The sequence below is a fragment of the Emys orbicularis genome, chromosome 2 (genome assembly GCF_028017835.1).
Source record: "Emys orbicularis isolate rEmyOrb1 chromosome 2, rEmyOrb1.hap1, whole genome shotgun sequence".
In the NCBI taxonomy this organism is placed as follows: Eukaryota; Metazoa; Chordata; order Testudines; family Emydidae; genus Emys; species Emys orbicularis.
Genome location: NC_088684.1, coordinates 92,372,527 through 92,390,675, shown reverse-complemented (window position 1 = coordinate 92,390,675; position 18,149 = coordinate 92,372,527). Strand labels below are relative to the sequence as shown.

The 18,149-nt window shown below is 47.4% G+C and overlaps 1 protein-coding gene across 1 annotated transcript in view; it reads right to left on the bottom strand.

Moving 5' to 3' along the window:
• CEP192 (centrosomal protein 192) overlaps positions 1-18,149 on the bottom strand; it is a 185,828-nt gene that overhangs the window by 121,395 nt on the left and 46,284 nt on the right. The window contains exons 11-16 of the mRNA XM_065398324.1: positions 10,732-10,922; positions 7,745-8,105; positions 7,233-7,397; positions 4,971-5,035; positions 4,673-4,876; positions 503-629 (exon numbers count right to left, since the gene is read on the bottom strand). Of these exons, the coding sequence (XP_065254396.1) occupies positions 503-629; positions 4,673-4,876; positions 4,971-5,035; positions 7,233-7,397; positions 7,745-8,105; positions 10,732-10,922 (1,113 nt within the window). The remainder of the gene's footprint in view (positions 1-502; positions 630-4,672; positions 4,877-4,970; positions 5,036-7,232; positions 7,398-7,744; positions 8,106-10,731; positions 10,923-18,149) is intronic.

Here is an 18,149-nt window from a genome sequence, read left to right as displayed (position 1 = left end):
AATCAAATTACTGAAAGTTCTAGGTTATGACTCTCACCCTTTCCTTGCCCACCCAATGTCTACTGTCTCTCCAGGTAGGGACGTAGTCTTGTATTCTTGTACAAGAGCAGACATGTAGATGATGTTGTGTAAATAGTATTTAACTAGTAACAGGCTAAATAAGTGTTAAGTGTCCCAAAGTGATCCGAAAGACTTAAAAATGTAATTTCCTGCAATTTTCCAGTGTTCCTGAAAGATGCAGAGATGGCCAGAACAATTCAAGTTTCTCTCTGGCATTAGGACCTTATGCAGTCCTTATAAAGATTTTGTGTTCTTTAATCTTAGAAGAGAAAATAACTACTGGTGAAAAATATTTCAGTGATTGCCCCCTTTGAGAGTTTATTCATAATAGTCTTCACAAATTCTAATTTTAGTGGTTAGGAATATTCACATATAGCTAACAATTCACAAATTGATCCTGCTATTTTACCCATTTTATAAATTTCTATAAATTTTATAGTACCTGGAAAAAACGTATCAGAAATTTGTGAACTCTCTTGCTCAGAGTTGCCTCTTGATGCATCAGACTGCCTTAACAAAGCTACAGGTTGCCTTTTCTCTGGAGATGTAATATGATAACCAAAAGATGGCTGTAAAAAATAAGTCAGTTAGTGATTTTTTCCTCAAGTAGTTTTATAAAATCCTAAAAATTGTCGGTAGCACATAAAAAAACCAACATAATTGTTTTCATTGTTAAAACATTTTTGTTTAGTTGAACAGATTTTTCTCACTCTACCCCAAAAGAGGATAATCTCCACAGACCTCCAATGATCCTCCTGTATCTGGCCTACTTTTACTATATACCAGGCCTGCACAACACGCGGCCCGCGTGGGCCCACTGTGCGGCCCGCGGGCAAGCGGTGGGGGGCGGTTTCCGGGTTCACCCCCTGCCCGGGGGGCCCGACCTCACAGCCCCGCGCGCCGCGCTCTGACTGTCAGAAGCGCGGCTGCCGGGTTTGCCCCCTGCCGGCGGGGGGGGGGGGGGGGGGGGCGGGGGGGCGACCTCAGCCCCGCGCGCCGCGCTCTGACTGCCCTGACAGTCAGAAGCGCGGGGCAGGGGGCGAACCCGGCAGCTGCGCTTCTGACTGTCAAGGCAGTCAGAGCGCGGCGCGCGGGGCTGAGGTCGCCCCCCGTCCCCCCCCCCCCCGCGCCGGCAGGGGGCGAACCCGGCAGCCGCGCTTCTGACTGTCAGGGCAGTCAGAGCGCGGCGCGCTTCTGACTGTCAGGGCAGTCAGAGCGCGGCGCGCGGGGGGGGGGGGGGGCGACCTCAGCCCCGCGCGCCGCGCTCTGACTGCCCTGACAGTCAGAAGCGCGGCTGCCGGGTTCGCCCCCTGCCCCGCGCTTCTGACTGTCAGGGCAGTCAGAGCGCGGCGCGCGGGGCTGAGGTCGCCCCCCGTCCCCCCCCCCGCGCCGGCAGGGGGCGAACCCGGCAGCCGCGCTTCTGACTGTCAGGGCAGTCAGAGCGCGGCGCGCGGGGCTGTGAGGTCGGGCCCCCCGGGCAGGGGGTGAACTCGGAAACTGCCCCCCACCGTGGGCTGTGAGGTCGGCCCCCCCCCCCGCACACGCGTCGCCATCTCCCGCGCCTCCTGCCTGGCGTCCAGCGTCACTTCCGGGGCTGCTGAGGCGGGAAGCGCTGGCTGGGCACGAGGCAGACCTGGTAAGTCCGAGCGAGGGGGGAGGCATCCGGCCTGGGCTCTAGCCGCAGCTCACGGGGGCTGGGGTCAGGGGGATGTCCGGGTCAGGGGGATGTCCAGCTCAGAGGGGCTGGGCTCAGAGCTAGGGGTCAGGGCTGCGGGGGGATGGGGTCGGGGGGGGTGTCTGGCTCAGAGGGGCTGTGCTCGGAGCTGGGGGTCAGGGCTGCTGGGGGATGGGGTCGGGGGGTGCTTAGCTCAGAGGGGCTGGGCTCGGAGCTAGGGGTCAGGGCCGGGGGGGGGGGCTGGGTTCAGGGGGTGTCCGGCTCAGAGGGGCTGTGCTCGGAGCTGGGGGTCAGGGCTGCTGGGGGATGGGGTCGGGGGGTGCTTAGCTCAGAGGGGCTGGGCTCGGAGCTAGGGGTCAGGGCTGGGGGGGGCTGGGGTCAGGGGGTGTCCGGCTCAGAGGGGCTGTGCTCGGAGCTGGGGGTCAGGGCTGCTGGGGGATGGGGTCGGGGGCTGCTCAGCTCACAGGGGCTGTGCTCGGAGCTGGGGGTCAGGGCTCGGGGGGGATGCCCAGCTCAGAGAGCCTTACCATGCTGCTAACCCCCGCCTCCCCCGTCTCCCAGAGCCTCAGCGCGCCGCGTCCAGGAGCGGCCCTGGACAGCGCTGCAGCGGCCTGGCTCCAGCGGGACGTGAGCTCCCGCTGCTCGGCTGCAGCTCGCAGCCCCGCCCTCTTACCACACGGCTCTGAGCGGGAGGAGCTCAGGCCTCTCTGGAGCAGCGCCGCTGCAGCGCTGTCCAGGGCTGCTCCTGGACGCGGCGCTAGGATGACCAGACGTCCCGATTTTATCGGGACTGTCCTGATATTTGCTTGTTTGTCCCGCGTCCTGAACGATGTTCGGTCGGGACACTGGACAAACAAACAATTTTGCCCTCTGCTCCGGCGCACAGGCGGAGCCCGGAGGGGCTCTCACCCCCCCCCCGCCCCACTCCGCCTTCTCCTTCCCCCATTGGATCTCTCCCCAAATCCCTGCCCCCAGCCCCGCCCCGCCCCCTCACTGCCCCATTGGATCCCGAGCCGGGCCTGGGGAGGAGATGCCCCTGTGCAGCAGCCTGGGCACACGGGCCATGGCCAGCCGGGGCCGGGAGCGCTGCAGTGCAGCGCGGCGGCTGCTCCAGCCCTGCAGCCCACGGGGCAGCACGGTGCGTCCGGGGGCAGCGCGGAGCGGGCAGGGCCCGGGTGGGCGGCGCGGCCCGGGGGTGTGGGCCACCCATCAGAGACACGCGGCGGAGAGGGGCTGCCGGGGCGAGACTTGTCCCAGGCGGGGCGGCCGGCGTACAGGGGCGAGGAGCCGGTCAGGGTCCCCCAAACCGATAAACTTCCCCGCCGCTGCCGGGGAGCCCCGCACCTCTCCCGCTCGGCTGCGCTCCAGCGGGCCGGGGGGCCAGAGGCTCCGCGGGGAAGGCAGCTAATGCCCCCGGACCCTCCAACGGCTGGATGAGCTAATTCCCGAGAAGACCAGCAGGAGGCGCCGCCGGGGTGAGTCCTGCTTGCTTACACGGGGGCTGGGCAGCGCTGGGGGGGGGAGATGGGGTTCGGCGGGGCTGGGTGGCGCGGGGGGGGGGGGGGGGCGTTTCAGTACGGCCGGGGGGGTTCGGCCCTCGGCTATTTTCTTTGGAGTAATATGGCCCTCGCCGCTTTACGAGTTGTGCAGGCCTGCTATATACTATAGCCCAGGGGTGGGCAATAAATTTTTGCAGGAGGGCCACGCCACGAATTTTGGTAAGTCGTCACAGGCTGCACATTTCTACTATATTAATGGAGATGGTGCGGGATCTGGGAGGGAGTTTGGGTGCAGGAGGGAGCTCTGGGCTGGTACAGAGTGTTGGCGTGATGGAGAGGGTGAGGGGTGTCAGTTCTGGGAGTTTGGGTGCAGGAGGGGGTTCTGACCTGGGGCAGGGGTGCAGAAGGGGGTGCAGTGTCTGGGAGGGAGTTTGGGTGCAGGAGGGGGTTCTGACCTGGGGCAGGGGTGCAGAAGGGGGTGCAGTGTCTGGGAGGGAGTTTGGGTGCAGGAGGGGGTTCTGACCTGGGGCAGGGGTGCAGAAGGGGGTGCAGTGTCTGGGAGGGAGTTTGGGTGCAGGAGGGGGTTCTGACCTGGGGCAGGGGTGCAGAAGGGGGTGCAAGTTGCAGGCTCTGGCTGGGAGGCGCTTACCACAGGCGGCTCCTGGCCGGCAGCAGAGCAAGGTTCAGGCAGGCTGCCTGCATGCCATGGCCCCATGCCACTCCCAGAAGCAGCTGCGGCACATCTCTGCGCGCCCCTTAAGGGGAAGGAGACAGCGGGTCTCCGTGCGTCGCCCACGCTCGCAAGCACCACCCCCCGCAGCTCCCATTGGCTGTTTTCTGGCTAATGGAAGCTTTGAGGATGGTGCTGGGGGCAGGTGCCATGCACGGAGCCGCCTCCCCACCCACCAGGGATGTGCAGAGATGTGCCAGCAGCAGCCGGCCACTTCCAGGAGCAGTGTGGGGCTACAGCAGGCAGGCAGCCTGCCTGAGCACTCCGCTGCGCAGAGGGACTTTTAGCAGCCTGGACTCTGAGATCGCTGGGGGAAGAGGAGACCGGACAGAAATGTTAGATGGGCCAAATCCAGCCCGTGAGCCATATTTTGCGCACCCCTGCTATAGCCTAATGTACAATATTACTTCTTCAAAAGGTGGCATTTGAAACCCACTGGTAGTCAAAGTGGTCCCTTAAATAACACAAGGCATGCCCTATACCCGCTCTCTAATAACTCCCAGCCTGGGAACAAAACTAATCCAATATCTCTCACGTGCTAGAACAGAGAATTATTAGCAATTGGATTAGTCTAGAAGATAAGACTCTTCTGGAAGCATTGGTTACAAATGCAATAGAAAAACAGAGTTCCAGCTATGTTCCTCTTATCCTTTTCTTCTTTACACTGAAGTCCAGTTCTTTGCATTAAAATGTTAGTCAGCCACATACCCTTCTCACGTCACTGCCTCCGCCAAGACAGCCAAGAGCTTCCGATCTCTGACCAAAGAACTCCCCCAAAGACAAACGTAAGTAGCTAGCATCTTTACTAAGATCAGATGTTGTTTGGGACGCCTTCAGCAGGTTATAGCTATTGGCAGATTTCCATGATGTATCCTCTACTTCAGATGTATTGTGTGTGTCTATTTTTTCTTCCTGTGAATGAAAAAATCACTTTGAAAGTTGTTCAAAATAAGTAGATCACCCTTCTGCAGTTCTCAGAAAGTTAACTTTTTATAAAGTCACTAACCTGCAAAAATCTGTGATCCCTCTCAAATTCTTCTTGATCTTGTGCGATCTTAGCTATTGCTTCAGCTTTAAAAAATGAAAATAATTAACTACAACATAGCCATTGATATAAAACTGATTTGAAATTAAAATTTCATAAAGTTTGCAGCATTTTTCCAAGTCAATGACAAATGCTTTCTACTAAAGCATGTGTAACTATGCATACAAGGACCAGATTTACAAAGGTATATAGACACACAAAGATGCGAGTGGGGGATTTACAAAAGCCCCTGCTTTGAATACCTTTGTAAATCTAGCCCCCACTCCTTAGGTGTAAAAAAAATAAGCTTTCATTTTAGATGTAATGTAGTCCTCCTGGCAGCAAAAAAAAGCCATAACTGTCAATACTTTTTTGGTACAGTGTCTGTAGCAATAGTCTTCAACACTGTAGGGCCTATCTCAAACAGAACTCAACCAGCTTTTGGCTTTCAAACCCATGTATCCTCCATGAAAGATTATCTTCAAAGTTTCAAAATGCCTCCCATAAATTAAAGCATTTCAGAGTTGTAGTGTACCAGTTTTTGCAACATCCATACACATTAACCAATATGGTAAATTTAACACATCTTTATGTTTTAGATGTACATGCTTGAATTGCAGTTACATTACTAGCATATACAAAATAATAAATGCTTTGGTCCCTACAATAAGCAGTTGTGATTGAGAACATAGGTCTATTGTAAGGTTGCCATGCAAGCTTACTTGTCTCCTTGTACATGTGCATTATGATACAGTCTTTAATTCTATGATCACACAATGTAGCAACCCTGTTCATCCAGTGTACAGGATGAATTGAGAACGTTACAGGGTTGTGTTGCGAAGTAAGGTTGTTTTCCACATGACCCTTGACTCATCTGAAGCAGAAGTTAGAAGGTGTTTAGTAAATGAAGGGGAACACCAGGTAGTATGTGGGGGGAAATGATCGGGTGGTTAAGCACTTGAACTGGCAACTAGGATAACTCCTATCCTTGCTCTGCCAAAGACTTCTAAAAATTACTAAGTCACTATAGCAGCTACTTCTGAAGATTCTGATTAGTTTTGTGTTCCTACAATTCTGCGCACATCATCACTTGAGACGCCTAGGACCTGGCTTTCAGAAATGCTAAGCACTCAACCCTGAAGTTTATAGGAGCTGCAAATGCTCAGTACCTTTGGAAAAAGCATCCCCTAGAGCAGTGGTTCTCAAACTTTTCTGGTAGTGACCCCTTCCACACAGCAAGTCTCTGAGTGCAACCCCCCTTATAAATTAAAAACACCTTTTTTATATTTAACACTATTATAAAAGCTGGTGGTGAAGTGAGGTTTGGGGCGGAGGCTGATGGTGAAGTGAGGTTTGGGGTGGAGGCTGACGGCTCGTGACGCCACCAGGTAATAACCACATGACCCCCTGAGGGGTCACGACCCCAGTTTGAGAACCCCTGCCCTAGAGCAAAAGCAATTTTGTTCTACACTCCTGTACCATTCGGACATCCAGCTCACTTACACAACAGTAATCAGACACATCTGTGTGAGAGTCAATAGATCCTTTAAACCACAATCCTCACTGGAGGATGGAGGGGGACGACATGGGAAAGAAGCCATTAGCCATATGTAAGGCTAAGATTTTGTCATGGTTATTTTTAGTAGAAAAGTCATGGACAGGTCACGGGCAATAAACAAAAATTCACGGAAGCTGTGACCCGTCTGCGACTTTTGCTACTGCAGCTCCATGGTTTCTCCCACCATCCTGGTGGCTGGGAGCTGTGGGATTCTCAACCAAGGGGAAAACAGGACACCCCAGCCACTCGCCTGAGGCGTCCTCCTCCCCCATGAGGCTGTCGCCCGTCACTGGAACCCTGAGGAGTACCCCCTCAGGAGTCTGTCACCTGTCGCTGGAACTTTGCAGGTCCCCCCCGTCACTTGTCGCTGCTGTTGCCGGAACCCTACCAGGACCCCGCTGGCTTTCACCTCCAGAGTCCTGCAGCCCCTGGGGCTAAAGCAGAGAATGTCATGGTGGTCTCTGGAAGTCACGGATTCCATGGCTTCCATGACCTCCGTGACATAAACATAGCCTTAGCCATATGATCAATTCTTGGGAAATCCATAGATTCCAGGACCAGAGACTTATACTTGACACTAGAGACTGTAGTAGCACCAATCATTCCTATGATCATGTATTGGAAAGAAAGCAGTCTTAATTATATGAACCAAGTAGTCAATAGAACAAGGAAAAAAGGTTACTTACATGCAGTTATGAAGTCCTCACTTATTTTATTGTCTGCAGGTAGATTTAAGTCTTGCTCTTTATCAAATGAGGTATAATATGCCAGATCAGTCACCCATTTTCCCTCTTCATTTTGATAGACAACACTGTGTGGTGGGTCATCCAGGTCATAAAATGCTGAATTTACTTTAGAGCAAGATAAAGGGGTACAAAAAAAAGTAGCCTCTTAAATTCTACCAATTTGTTTGCTGGTTAGTTACATTTTCTAACTTGTAATTTATATTAGTTACTGTCATTGAAATAACATTTTTATGAACTGTACGACACGCCACAATTTAAGTTTCACTATGTGATTTAATATATTAAACATCATCAATAAAAAATGGTATTCAGAATTGAACTAGATATTTCTTCTAATTAAGTTAGACTTAGATCTTTTCTTATAAACTTCTGGTATATTTAGGAAAAAGCTTAACTTGCAATTTTAGTTCCCTCACCATACAAACCAATGGGCTATTTTTACAGCAACTAACCTTCTTCTGCTGCATCTTGATATTCATTTGCTCTACCACCAGCAGTTGGAGACAGGTAAGTATCAGCCAGACCGAGTTCACACTCATCGACTGGATTTGTATCAGTCACAGCTGCATTTTCATTAACAGGACTTTGAGGAGCTGAGTCATACACAAATACCTCATCTGTCAAGTGCAATACTTCTTCAGCATCAGATGAAAAAGCATGACACAAGTTAGAGAATTGTGTTCTCTGCTCTAAAATGGCATCGGAGAGATCAACCACAGTCTTATTGATAACCATATGCTGAAGGTATAATGAATCTAGTTTGAATTCAGCAACATTGATGGAATTTAGTACATCTTCACCATTAATGGCATCCTTAAGAACAACAACAAAACATTAACAAAGTAGTTCACACTGTATCTGTACACAAACAAAACTAGCAAGTGTTTCTAGTTAGATTTGGCCTTAAGCCATCCTGTCCAGTTTACACAGATTAGATCATTGTTTTAAGTAGCAGCTGAATATAGAATGCACATTTAAACTAAAATTAAAATAATTTGGTCTAATTTTTAGTACCTACTTAAATTAGGAACTACTAACATTAACATGCAGTCTTACTAGACTCTCTCTTATGTTATGATCCCATTTGATAATGCTGAAGTCATCCTATCACCATTTCCAATTGGATCCACGCTATATTTTTAAGGCTGACTATAATCAAGTAAAACGAAGACCTCAACATATACTCAAACTTAACTTATTCCCAGCCAAAAAAACCCAAACTACATTACAATGAGTTCAAGTTGAGAGTATGTATCAGAAACTTACATTACAGGGATGTAATTATTCCCAAACCAAGCATTACAAACACTGGAACTTTATAGTTAAGATTATAAACAACAGAAATCTAAACAAGCCAAACTGTGGAAATACATAGTAAGACAGAAACAATATCCACTGTGCCCTGTAGTGATGCCATGCCATAACCATACAATTATGATTAAGACAATTTTAGTGTTTGTGGCCCCACATTAGTTTTTTTCATATTCTCTTCCCCTCATGTGGTATTAAGCAGCAAGGTTATTAATACTATGCTGAAGCTGCATTTAAGATAAGAAGGGATACATTAAACAGGATTCAATGAATACTCTCATGAAAGCCTGAAATTACATCCCAGATCTCCTAAGCTAATGCCACAAATTTAAGGAATCAGGATGGAGGGGGTCGGAAGGAAACAGACCAGACCATTTGTAGTGACAAAATACAGTGATACCTGTATACAAGAGACAACTATCTTTTTAGGAAAGCTATTTTAAAACCACCCTTAAATAGTCCACGGAGATTACTCTTGGGGGAATTCTGCACCACTGAGCATGCGCAGAATTTATGTCCCCTGCAGATTTCATTTTTCTGCAGAGAAGCAAAGACTTTCTGATGGGGAAGCAAAAGGAAGCCGCAAGAACGGTCATACGACCCTCCCCAGCAGTATGTTTCGGGTGCCCAGGGCAGCCAGCAGAGAGGTAAATCCCTGTAGGGCAGGGGGTGGGACTGGGGAAGACCCAGATGGTGGCTCCTACTGTGTGATGGGCTCAACTCCTAGTCCCAGCCGGGCTGGGGAGGATGGGACTTCCTCTTCCCCTGCATGGCACCCTGGGCTGGGTCAGACTCACCCCCAGATTTCTCCCCCAGCTGAAGGAAGCTCTGCAAACACACACACATCCACCCCCCCGTTTCCTGCACCCATTGCTCCTCAACTTCAGGGGGAAGGATTCCTGTACAGGGAGCTGCTCTCCCATCCGCCCAAACCCCAAGCATCCAGACCCCGCTCATACTGAGACCCTCCCGCTGAGTCTCACCCCCTGCCCCCGATGAGCCCCACTCCCCCTGCACCTGGACCATCCGACAAGCCACCTGCATCCAGATCCCCATCTCACCCCACCAAGCCCCAACCAGTTGCACCTGGATCTTCACCCCATTGAGCCCCAGGAGCTGGACCCCCCCAGTGAGCCCCACCGAGCTCTATCCTCCCACACACCCAGATTCCCCCTCCCCCCCACTGAGCCCCAACCACCTTCACCTGGACCCCTCTGAAGAGTCCCATTACCGTTGTACCTAGAACCCCCCAAGTCCCTGTGCATCCAGACACCGCCCCCCGCACGCACCCAGATTGCCCCACACAGAACCCTCTCAAACCACACCTGGATCCCCCCACACTAAGCCCCTCCACACTTGGATCTTTCCTTGCTGAGCCTGCCTGCCCACCCACCCCTGGTGCACCTGGCACAGAGGGGAAGGGTCCTGGACGTTTCTTGGGCAGGCTCGTTTATTGCAGTGTGTCAGGGTTAGGTGCAGCCTCACCACTAAGTTCATGTGCTGGGGGGAACTGCAGTCATCTTCCACCTCTGTGAAGGCAGTGAGCTGTGCTCCCCAATGCCATGCTGGAGCATCCACATTTGACAAATACAATTTGCAGAATTTTAAAATATTGTGCGCAGAATTTTTATTTTTTTGTGTGCAGATGTTTTAAATTTTTGGTGTAGAATGCCCTCAAGAGGAGGAGATATACTAGTCTTTATTATATGGCCACCTAAAGAGGACCCATCTCAACTAACTCTGCTTCCCCTCTTCTGGAGTCTTCCCTCTGCTCTAAGGGCTGACTCAGAAGTACAGTTCCAGAAATCTGTACACATTAGCCCATTCAGCACGGTCTTGGAAGAGGGGGAAAAGAGGATAAGATTGTATAGACTAGGTATAGATCTCCTCCCTGCTCATCGCTAGAGGAGCAATATCCTTTCTTCTTCACATCCTACAGAGCCAAATACGATGTTTATTGACACCTGGAGTTGCAGACACATTGCCAAAGACCCCACATTGATAATACACAAGTCCTCAGAAAATTAAGACAGAATATTTTAAATACAGACTTATTGGAAGCATTCAACCACAAAAAAAATTGATTTTTTTTCTTTGTTGTAACAAAAGTTTGAGGAACTGTTTGTACCTCATTGTGAGTAGGAATATCATCAAGAGTCATACATTTGGAAGAAGCCTGGTCTAAGACTTCATTTTCTTCTCCAGTTATGTTTCTTCCAATTCCCCCTGTATCAAAACTCTGCATATTAGGGGGAAATAGTGGTACCAAAGCTGCTCCTTCACTTCCACTACCAAGATCTCCAAAGCCACAACCATTTCCTGCAGCATGAGAGAAATAAAGTGGTTTACTAGGTATTAATTTAAGTTTTCTGCTGTGAGAACACCCACAAAGTGGTTCACTTTGGAAAGACTTACCATGAGGTAATTTTGGCTCTCTTGTAACTCACTGACTAAGGTCCAATGATCTTAAAAACTGATCTTTGAGTTGTCCAATCTGAATTGGAGTATTATTGCTTATGTTGCTAAGCAAAACAAACGTTCAATGTGGTCCAAAGTCTGCGCAGCTGGTCAAAACTGAGAGGGTAGCTTGTTGGGTCAGTAACATGTTTGTTTGAAACAACAGCTGAGGTTCAGACACTTGGCAATTCCCTGGCTGGACCCAGAGACCTGAGGTGGTCACATGTGTTCCATAGTAGTTTAACATGCAGTCATTTCGGGCAAAGGGGCAAAACATAAGGGTTACAAACAGGTTTCCAAGGGCTGCCTTTGTTTAGTGACCAGATGTATCCACAAATTCTGTTGTAACATGTGGTCACAGTATGGAAAAGGTTTAGAAGCATCAATCTAGAGCAGGGATCGGCAACCTTTCAGAAGTGGTGTGCCGAGTCTTCATTTATTCACTTTAATTTAAGGTTTTGTGTGCCAGTAATACATTTTAATGTTTTTAGAAGGTCTCTTTCTATAAGTCTAAAATATATAACTAAACTATTGTTGTATGTAAAGTAAATAAGGTTTTTAAAATGTTTAAGAAGCTTCATTTAAAATTAAATTAAAATGCAGAGCCCCCCCGGACCGGTCAGGACCCAGGCAGTGTGAGTGCCACGAAAATCAGCTCATGTGCCACCTTCGGCACGCGTGCCAGAGGTTGCCTATCCCTGATCTAGAGTATCCTGAAAATCTGGTTTCCTATTTTTCTTTTGTATGCCAGAACTTATCCGTTTCAGTGCTATTTCAATATGAATATGGAAAGGCAATCTGCCTTTTAGTTTGCTGCTTTTGAGTCTCAGTCTGAACGATGGTTGCCGTTTCTCTGTCCATTCTGTTCTATTGCGGAAATAATCCTGAAGTTTGAACTATTTGCAAGAGTATGATTTTTGAAGGTTAGGTTACTAGGCAAGTTGCTCAAACAAGCTATTTGCAGGTGCAAATCACTAAGTGATTCTATTAAAATTTACAGTCTGTAAATGAGTCTAAAGCATGCATTATAAGCAGAACTGTCAAGTAGAAATTTTTGCCAGGCAAGCACCATTACCTTCTGCAGTTTAATTTATTACAAAAACTGCTTAAGCTTTATGCTGTTATGGTTGAAGAGAACTTACCAAACATGTACTGAATGTAACTAATGTAGTAATGTCTTATTAAGTATGCAGAGACAGCCAGCACTGCCACTATTAGGGGAGACAAGGGTAGAGCAGTCAGAGTAAGGTGTACTAGGTGGATGCTCACCATTGTAATAGAGGGCCTTGGGGATCCACCCTACCCCATCCAAGGTCTGTGTCTGTGGGACCCCCTTAATGACACACCACCATCCCAGCAGATGGCTGGGTCTCGCTGCACTTCTCTGCCTCCCTCAGAGCCCTCTGCTTGGGTGGCCCCCACATGCAGAAATCTTTGCTAGTGTGGCAGGAACTCCCTTAAACCTTAAGAGCCTTCTGCCTGTTAGGGTGCTGTTAACAGGGCCAACTGCCTAGAAAAGAGTGCCCTGCTACAATGAAAGGCAGGGCACCCACCACTGCTGGTTTCTGGATGGCTGTAGATTCTGTTCCTCAGTCTGCTGTTCCCTGTATTTGGGCAGGCTGGGAGTATGTTATTAGGGTGGCCCACCATTAACCGATCGGTATATGGAGGGGCAACATTACTGGGGAGATGGGTTGAGACTTCAGCTTCCAGGAGACTACTTTTCAGGCCCAACCTAGTCAACAAAAGACTAAGCAGAAGGGGTGTAACTCAAAGTACCCACATACTTTGACATGGCAAGCAGACTTATTACTTGGGCTAGTAGATGTTGGGTAAATTTTTGAAGTCATGTTTATAACCACACCAACAGCTACACAAGGAGTATACTAAGGCTGTACAGTTAAATACTCTGTAATCAGGAAGTGGTTGAATTAAAGTTACATGAGTAACTCAGTCACATGGATTTCTATAAAAAGCTACTTCTGGGTCAAAAAACTCTTGATAAGTTTCATGCAAAGTAATTTGACAAAGTTAAGCAATTAAAAATCAAATTAAGAAAGGCCCTAGCACTGAGAAAAGGACACATTAGAACTACGCAATTAAGCACCCAACCAAAAAGAGAAAAATCCTAATACAGTGTAAAAAATTGAAAATTTGTCAAACAAAAAAGGTTACAAATACCCATAAAAGTTTGTTACTTGGAAAGGGAAGAGAAAAAGTAGAGGGACATTTCTTTAGGTCATCGACTCAAGACTATAGCAAAATACTCCTACATCATCTTAAAATAGAAGGGCATGCAGCAAGGGAAGCAAATAAAAATGTATTGGATTATTTTGGTTTATACCTGTATCGTGACATATGTTCATTACAAAAATCTAAATTATGAATGGATAGAGACCATCTCTAATAAATATGAGAGCAGAGTTAGCAAAATGGATCTCTCAGAAGCCGCAAAAACAAAACTGACACTTTAACCTCAAAAACTGTATTCAGACAGAAAAAACCTAGAATAATTAGATGAGATCAAGGAATGTTCAAGTGGTAGGAATCCTTAATGAGAGAGCCCAATGACTTGCCTAGCTTCAAGGAATAGATTCCTCAACTCTTAAAAAAAAGTTAACCAAGGAGCAAAAACAAGTCTAAGTGAGCGATACACCAGCTTTGAAAAATTAATCTCATAATATCTGAGCTAAGGAACCATTCATGATTCCCTCCTCCCCCCGGCAAATTATCTGCTCAGGTGATCCACCAAGCTGTTCTGAACACCAGGAAGGTAGGAAGCATTTACATGATTTACTTTGGAGATACAAAACTTCCAAAGATGTATTGCCTTTTGACAAACGTTGTCTGATGTGGCCGTTCCGTCTGTTCATACAGAGCTTCAATAGTGGGATCCGTGAGGACGAAAATCCTGACAGGCCAGAAGCATGGCCTGCAACTCCTGCACATTTATGTGGAGAGCCAAATCTTGATGAAACCACAGACCCTGAGTTGGCAGGTTTCCTAGGTGAGCTCTCCAATCTAGAAAAGCATCTGTAAACAGAGTCTATGTTGATAAAAGAGCAGGGCAGATGGAACTCCCATATATATTTTGGCCAGATCAAGCCGCCAGTCCAAGGTGGCCAGCACTCCTGCAGACACTCAAATCAGCATGCCCAATGGGTGACTAGCCAGAAAGTACATGATTTTAACCAGCCTTGTAACTTTGAGACAAAATCTGGCATACCAAACCACATACATGCAAGTAGGCCACGTGCCCCAGTAGTCTGCGGCAGTTTCTTATTGTTGTAAATAGATAGGCTTTGAGATATATAGAAATGTTTAACAATGTCTGGAATCTGGCTTGACATACACACACTCTGGCTACTATAGAATCCAGGATCATCCCTATAAATTCTAATTTTTGAACTGGGGAGAAGGCTGACTCATCTTTGTTAATCAGCCCCAGAACACTGAAGACGTGTTGGATCCTGAACATACTGTCTACTCCTTACAAAGTCGAGGGCAGCGTACCAGTTGCTGGGACCCAGTGAGAGGGATGATGGAGTCTAGGGTGACCATGCAAAACATTTGTTCAAATTTTGCCAGTCCAGGTTGGTCCCCAAGACCTTCTTTTGCCTTCGGAATCAGGAAATAGCATAAATAGAAACTTTTCTTTCACTTAAGAGTGGGAACCTCTTCAGTAGCTCCCAAACGGAGAAAAGACTGTACTTTTCAGATGAAGACATCTTCATGAGTGGTCCCTGAAGAGCAACACGGTGTGGTGTGGAGATAGAAAAACTACAAGGTGCATCCCTGTTTCACAGTACTTAGGATTTATCAATATGTGGTAATATGGGACCAGGCACATAGGAAATGGGTAACCTTCTACCAAAAAAAAAAAAAAAAAAAAAAAGAAGGGGGGGGGGGATTGAGAAACTGGTACATCGCAATCTGGTACTTTGTCCTTGACAATACAGGCACACAGACTATTGGGAATTTCCTAACAGTCTGGGAGAACCAACTGAAGTGAAAGAGTTCATCTTCTCCTGTTTTGCCTTGTTTTCTATATTGATCAGGCTGTCCCAGTGGAAAAGGTAGGTATTTCTACAGAGATTAAGGCAGAATTGCTTTCTTTTAGGGAAAGACGTGTCAATTTCCAACAATTTCAACGTGGCTTTCGAATCTTTGAGATCGTGGAACATTTCAGCCTACTTCTGCAAGAAAAGATAGGACCTTCAAAAAGGAGATCCTGCATAGTCTGCTGGACCTCCTGCTGAAGGCCCGAGGATTGAAGCCATGAACATCTGCACATATTGCAGATGCCAGGACTCTGGCCCCCGAATCTGCCTCTCCTAAGAATGATTGCAGAGAGTGCAAGCAATCATCTTGCACTCGTCTAACTGAGCCTGGAATTCCTGTCTGGCATCCTCTGGCAACCTGTCTGAGAACTTAAGCATATTGCCCGAGAGGGAGATGTTGTATCTGTCCAATAATGCTTGTGGATTAGCAATGTGGAATTGTAGACAAGATGCAGAATAAATTTTTCTACCAAACAAGTCTAACTTCTTTACCTCTTTGTCTTTTGGGGTAGAAGAGGGACAACCCTGACGCATTCTTTCATTCACTGCTGAGACAACTACAGAACCTTGAGAAGGATGGGTATATAGATGTTCATATCCTTGAAAACAGACATGGTACATTCTCTCAGTTCTTTTAGCTGTCAGAGGCACAAAGGATGGCATCTGCCACAAGGATTTGGCAGGCTCTAGTATGTTGTCATTGATAGGCAGAACTATGCTAGAAGGCCCTGCTGAACTCAGAATGTCCACAAGTCTATGAGAAATCTCCTGGACCCTCTCCAAAATTATACTGTGCTCTGTATCAATAGAGGAGGAGAATAGGCTGTGGGATCTAGCTGGCCAAAAGCATCTTGAAGGAACAGTTGCTGTAAGGTAAATAATTGTCTTCTCTTCTAGTATTTGCTACATGGATCCCATCAATTTACCTCCTAGTGAAGGCAAGTGATAAGAGTCCTATCTAAATAATTGTAGGGCAGCTTGCCAAATTGGGTCTCATCTACAGGCTGAACAATGAAGTAATGATTAGTAAATGTATGACAAACTCCAAGTAGCTGACCTATAAATTTCTGAAAGAGGGACTCCCATGGAAGCATGCTACTACTGATGTTATCGGACCTTTAGCAGACGATATCCTAACCTAAGAGAGAGATGGTTGTTTGTTCAACACATTGGAGACCCTAATACTGTGATTCCTCTCAGATTCTTGAAGTGGGTAACAGTTTGCCTCAGATTGATCTTCAAAAGTTACAAAGAGCCTAAACTATTTACAAAACGGCTGTGCTGTTTACAGTTAAAAAGACAATCTAAGAACATTGCCAAGGCAGAAGAACTATGAGAGTTAGGAACAAAATACAGGTAAGTGTATAAATTGCTTAATAAGAAAATCTGAAACCACTTTTGGCAAAAAAGTTTCAGATGCAGTATAAGAATAACATGGTCCTTGGGAAATATGGTGTATACAGGGCCTGCTACCAACAGCTGGATTTCATACACTGTGAGTCAAAGTAATAGCCACCAAAAACACTGTCTTAATGGAAAGGTGGTAGAATGACCATGACATAGGTTAAATAAAGAGGTTATATCAATGATAGAAGCACCACATTCAAGTCTTAGATAAGAAAGGGCTCATTGACTGGTGGAAACATATGAAGCAGGCACACCTGAAACCCTAATACAGTGGGGCGGGAAAAACTGAATGATCCTCAAAAGGTGGATGATGTGGTGACAGCAGTTAAGTACACTGCAACAGAGCTAATAGACAGACCTGAGTGCTTCAAAGACAGTAGATAGTCCAAGGTAACAGGAATAGAGGAATCCATGGGTTGAAGAGATCTTTTAATGGATCACACTTAAAAACACCTCCACTTATCTCTCTGTCAGTCTTTTAGAAACCTTCCTGTTCTGAGCCAAAATGTCCTGTACTGCCTCGGAACAGCTCCTGTCAACAGCCAGCCAGCTAGTCTTCATGCTGTTAGTTAGAGAGTTGCCTGGTCCAGATACAACCCAAGACTTTGGTTCTGAGAAATGATGCCTGGAAAGTTTGGAAGTGGGAGAGTGTGTCAGGTGCATCCCATTGGAGTACCAGAACTGACACACCAATGCCAGAACTACCAGCTGGCCACTGTCCTGTCATACCTTCCTCAGGATTCTGGGATTTAAAAAGATGGGAGGAAATATACAGGAGTTCCCTTCCAACTGAATCAGGAATATATTTGCCAGAGAACTCAGACTCCTTCCCAGGAGCAAAAATATAGGACACTATGCTACCAAAGTCAATACAAAGAGGTCTATGGTGGGGGGGACCCACCATTCTAGGAAGTTCTGATCAAGAACGGAGTCCAAGACTCCATTTATAGGTGACGCAGCCATTTCTGCTGAGCTAATCCACTAGATCATTTTGGATGCCTGGTAAGCGAAAGACCATTAGGTTGAGCTGATGAAGGATGGACCAATCCCACTTCCTGATTTAAGGGAGGCAATCTCACTCCATCGGTTTCTGTAACACACTGGTGTCGTACTGTTCATTAGGATTTGGGGTTGTGATGCCCTGCAGGAGGGGTAGAAACTCCTTGCAGGCTAGATGGATAGCCCTGAATTCTAGTATTATGTGCAACGTGCTCCACCCTGGACCACAGGACCTGTACTAAAGGTTGTCTAGATGCCTCAGCCCTCTTTGGATGAGTCTATAACAAAGGTTTGAGGGACGGGGGAAGAGAATTAAAACATTACACCACAGAAGACGTTTTAAAGGTCTGTCCACCACAGCAGAGATTCCAGCACTTCCGTGGGACCTCTACAGGTAAGTCCATGCTGTGTCTAATCAGTTGGTAAACAGATTTCACCCATCCTTAAAGAGGGTAGAGACTCAACCTTGCACATGGAGGTCACAAAAACAAGTGTCACAGTATGTGTCACAACAAACAGGCAGACTCTTCACTGAGATTTTTGGCAGAGAATAGGTGCGAAGTGAAATGACACACTGCGCAAAACTTTCCTTGAGAAAGGTATCACCACTGCCCATATAAAC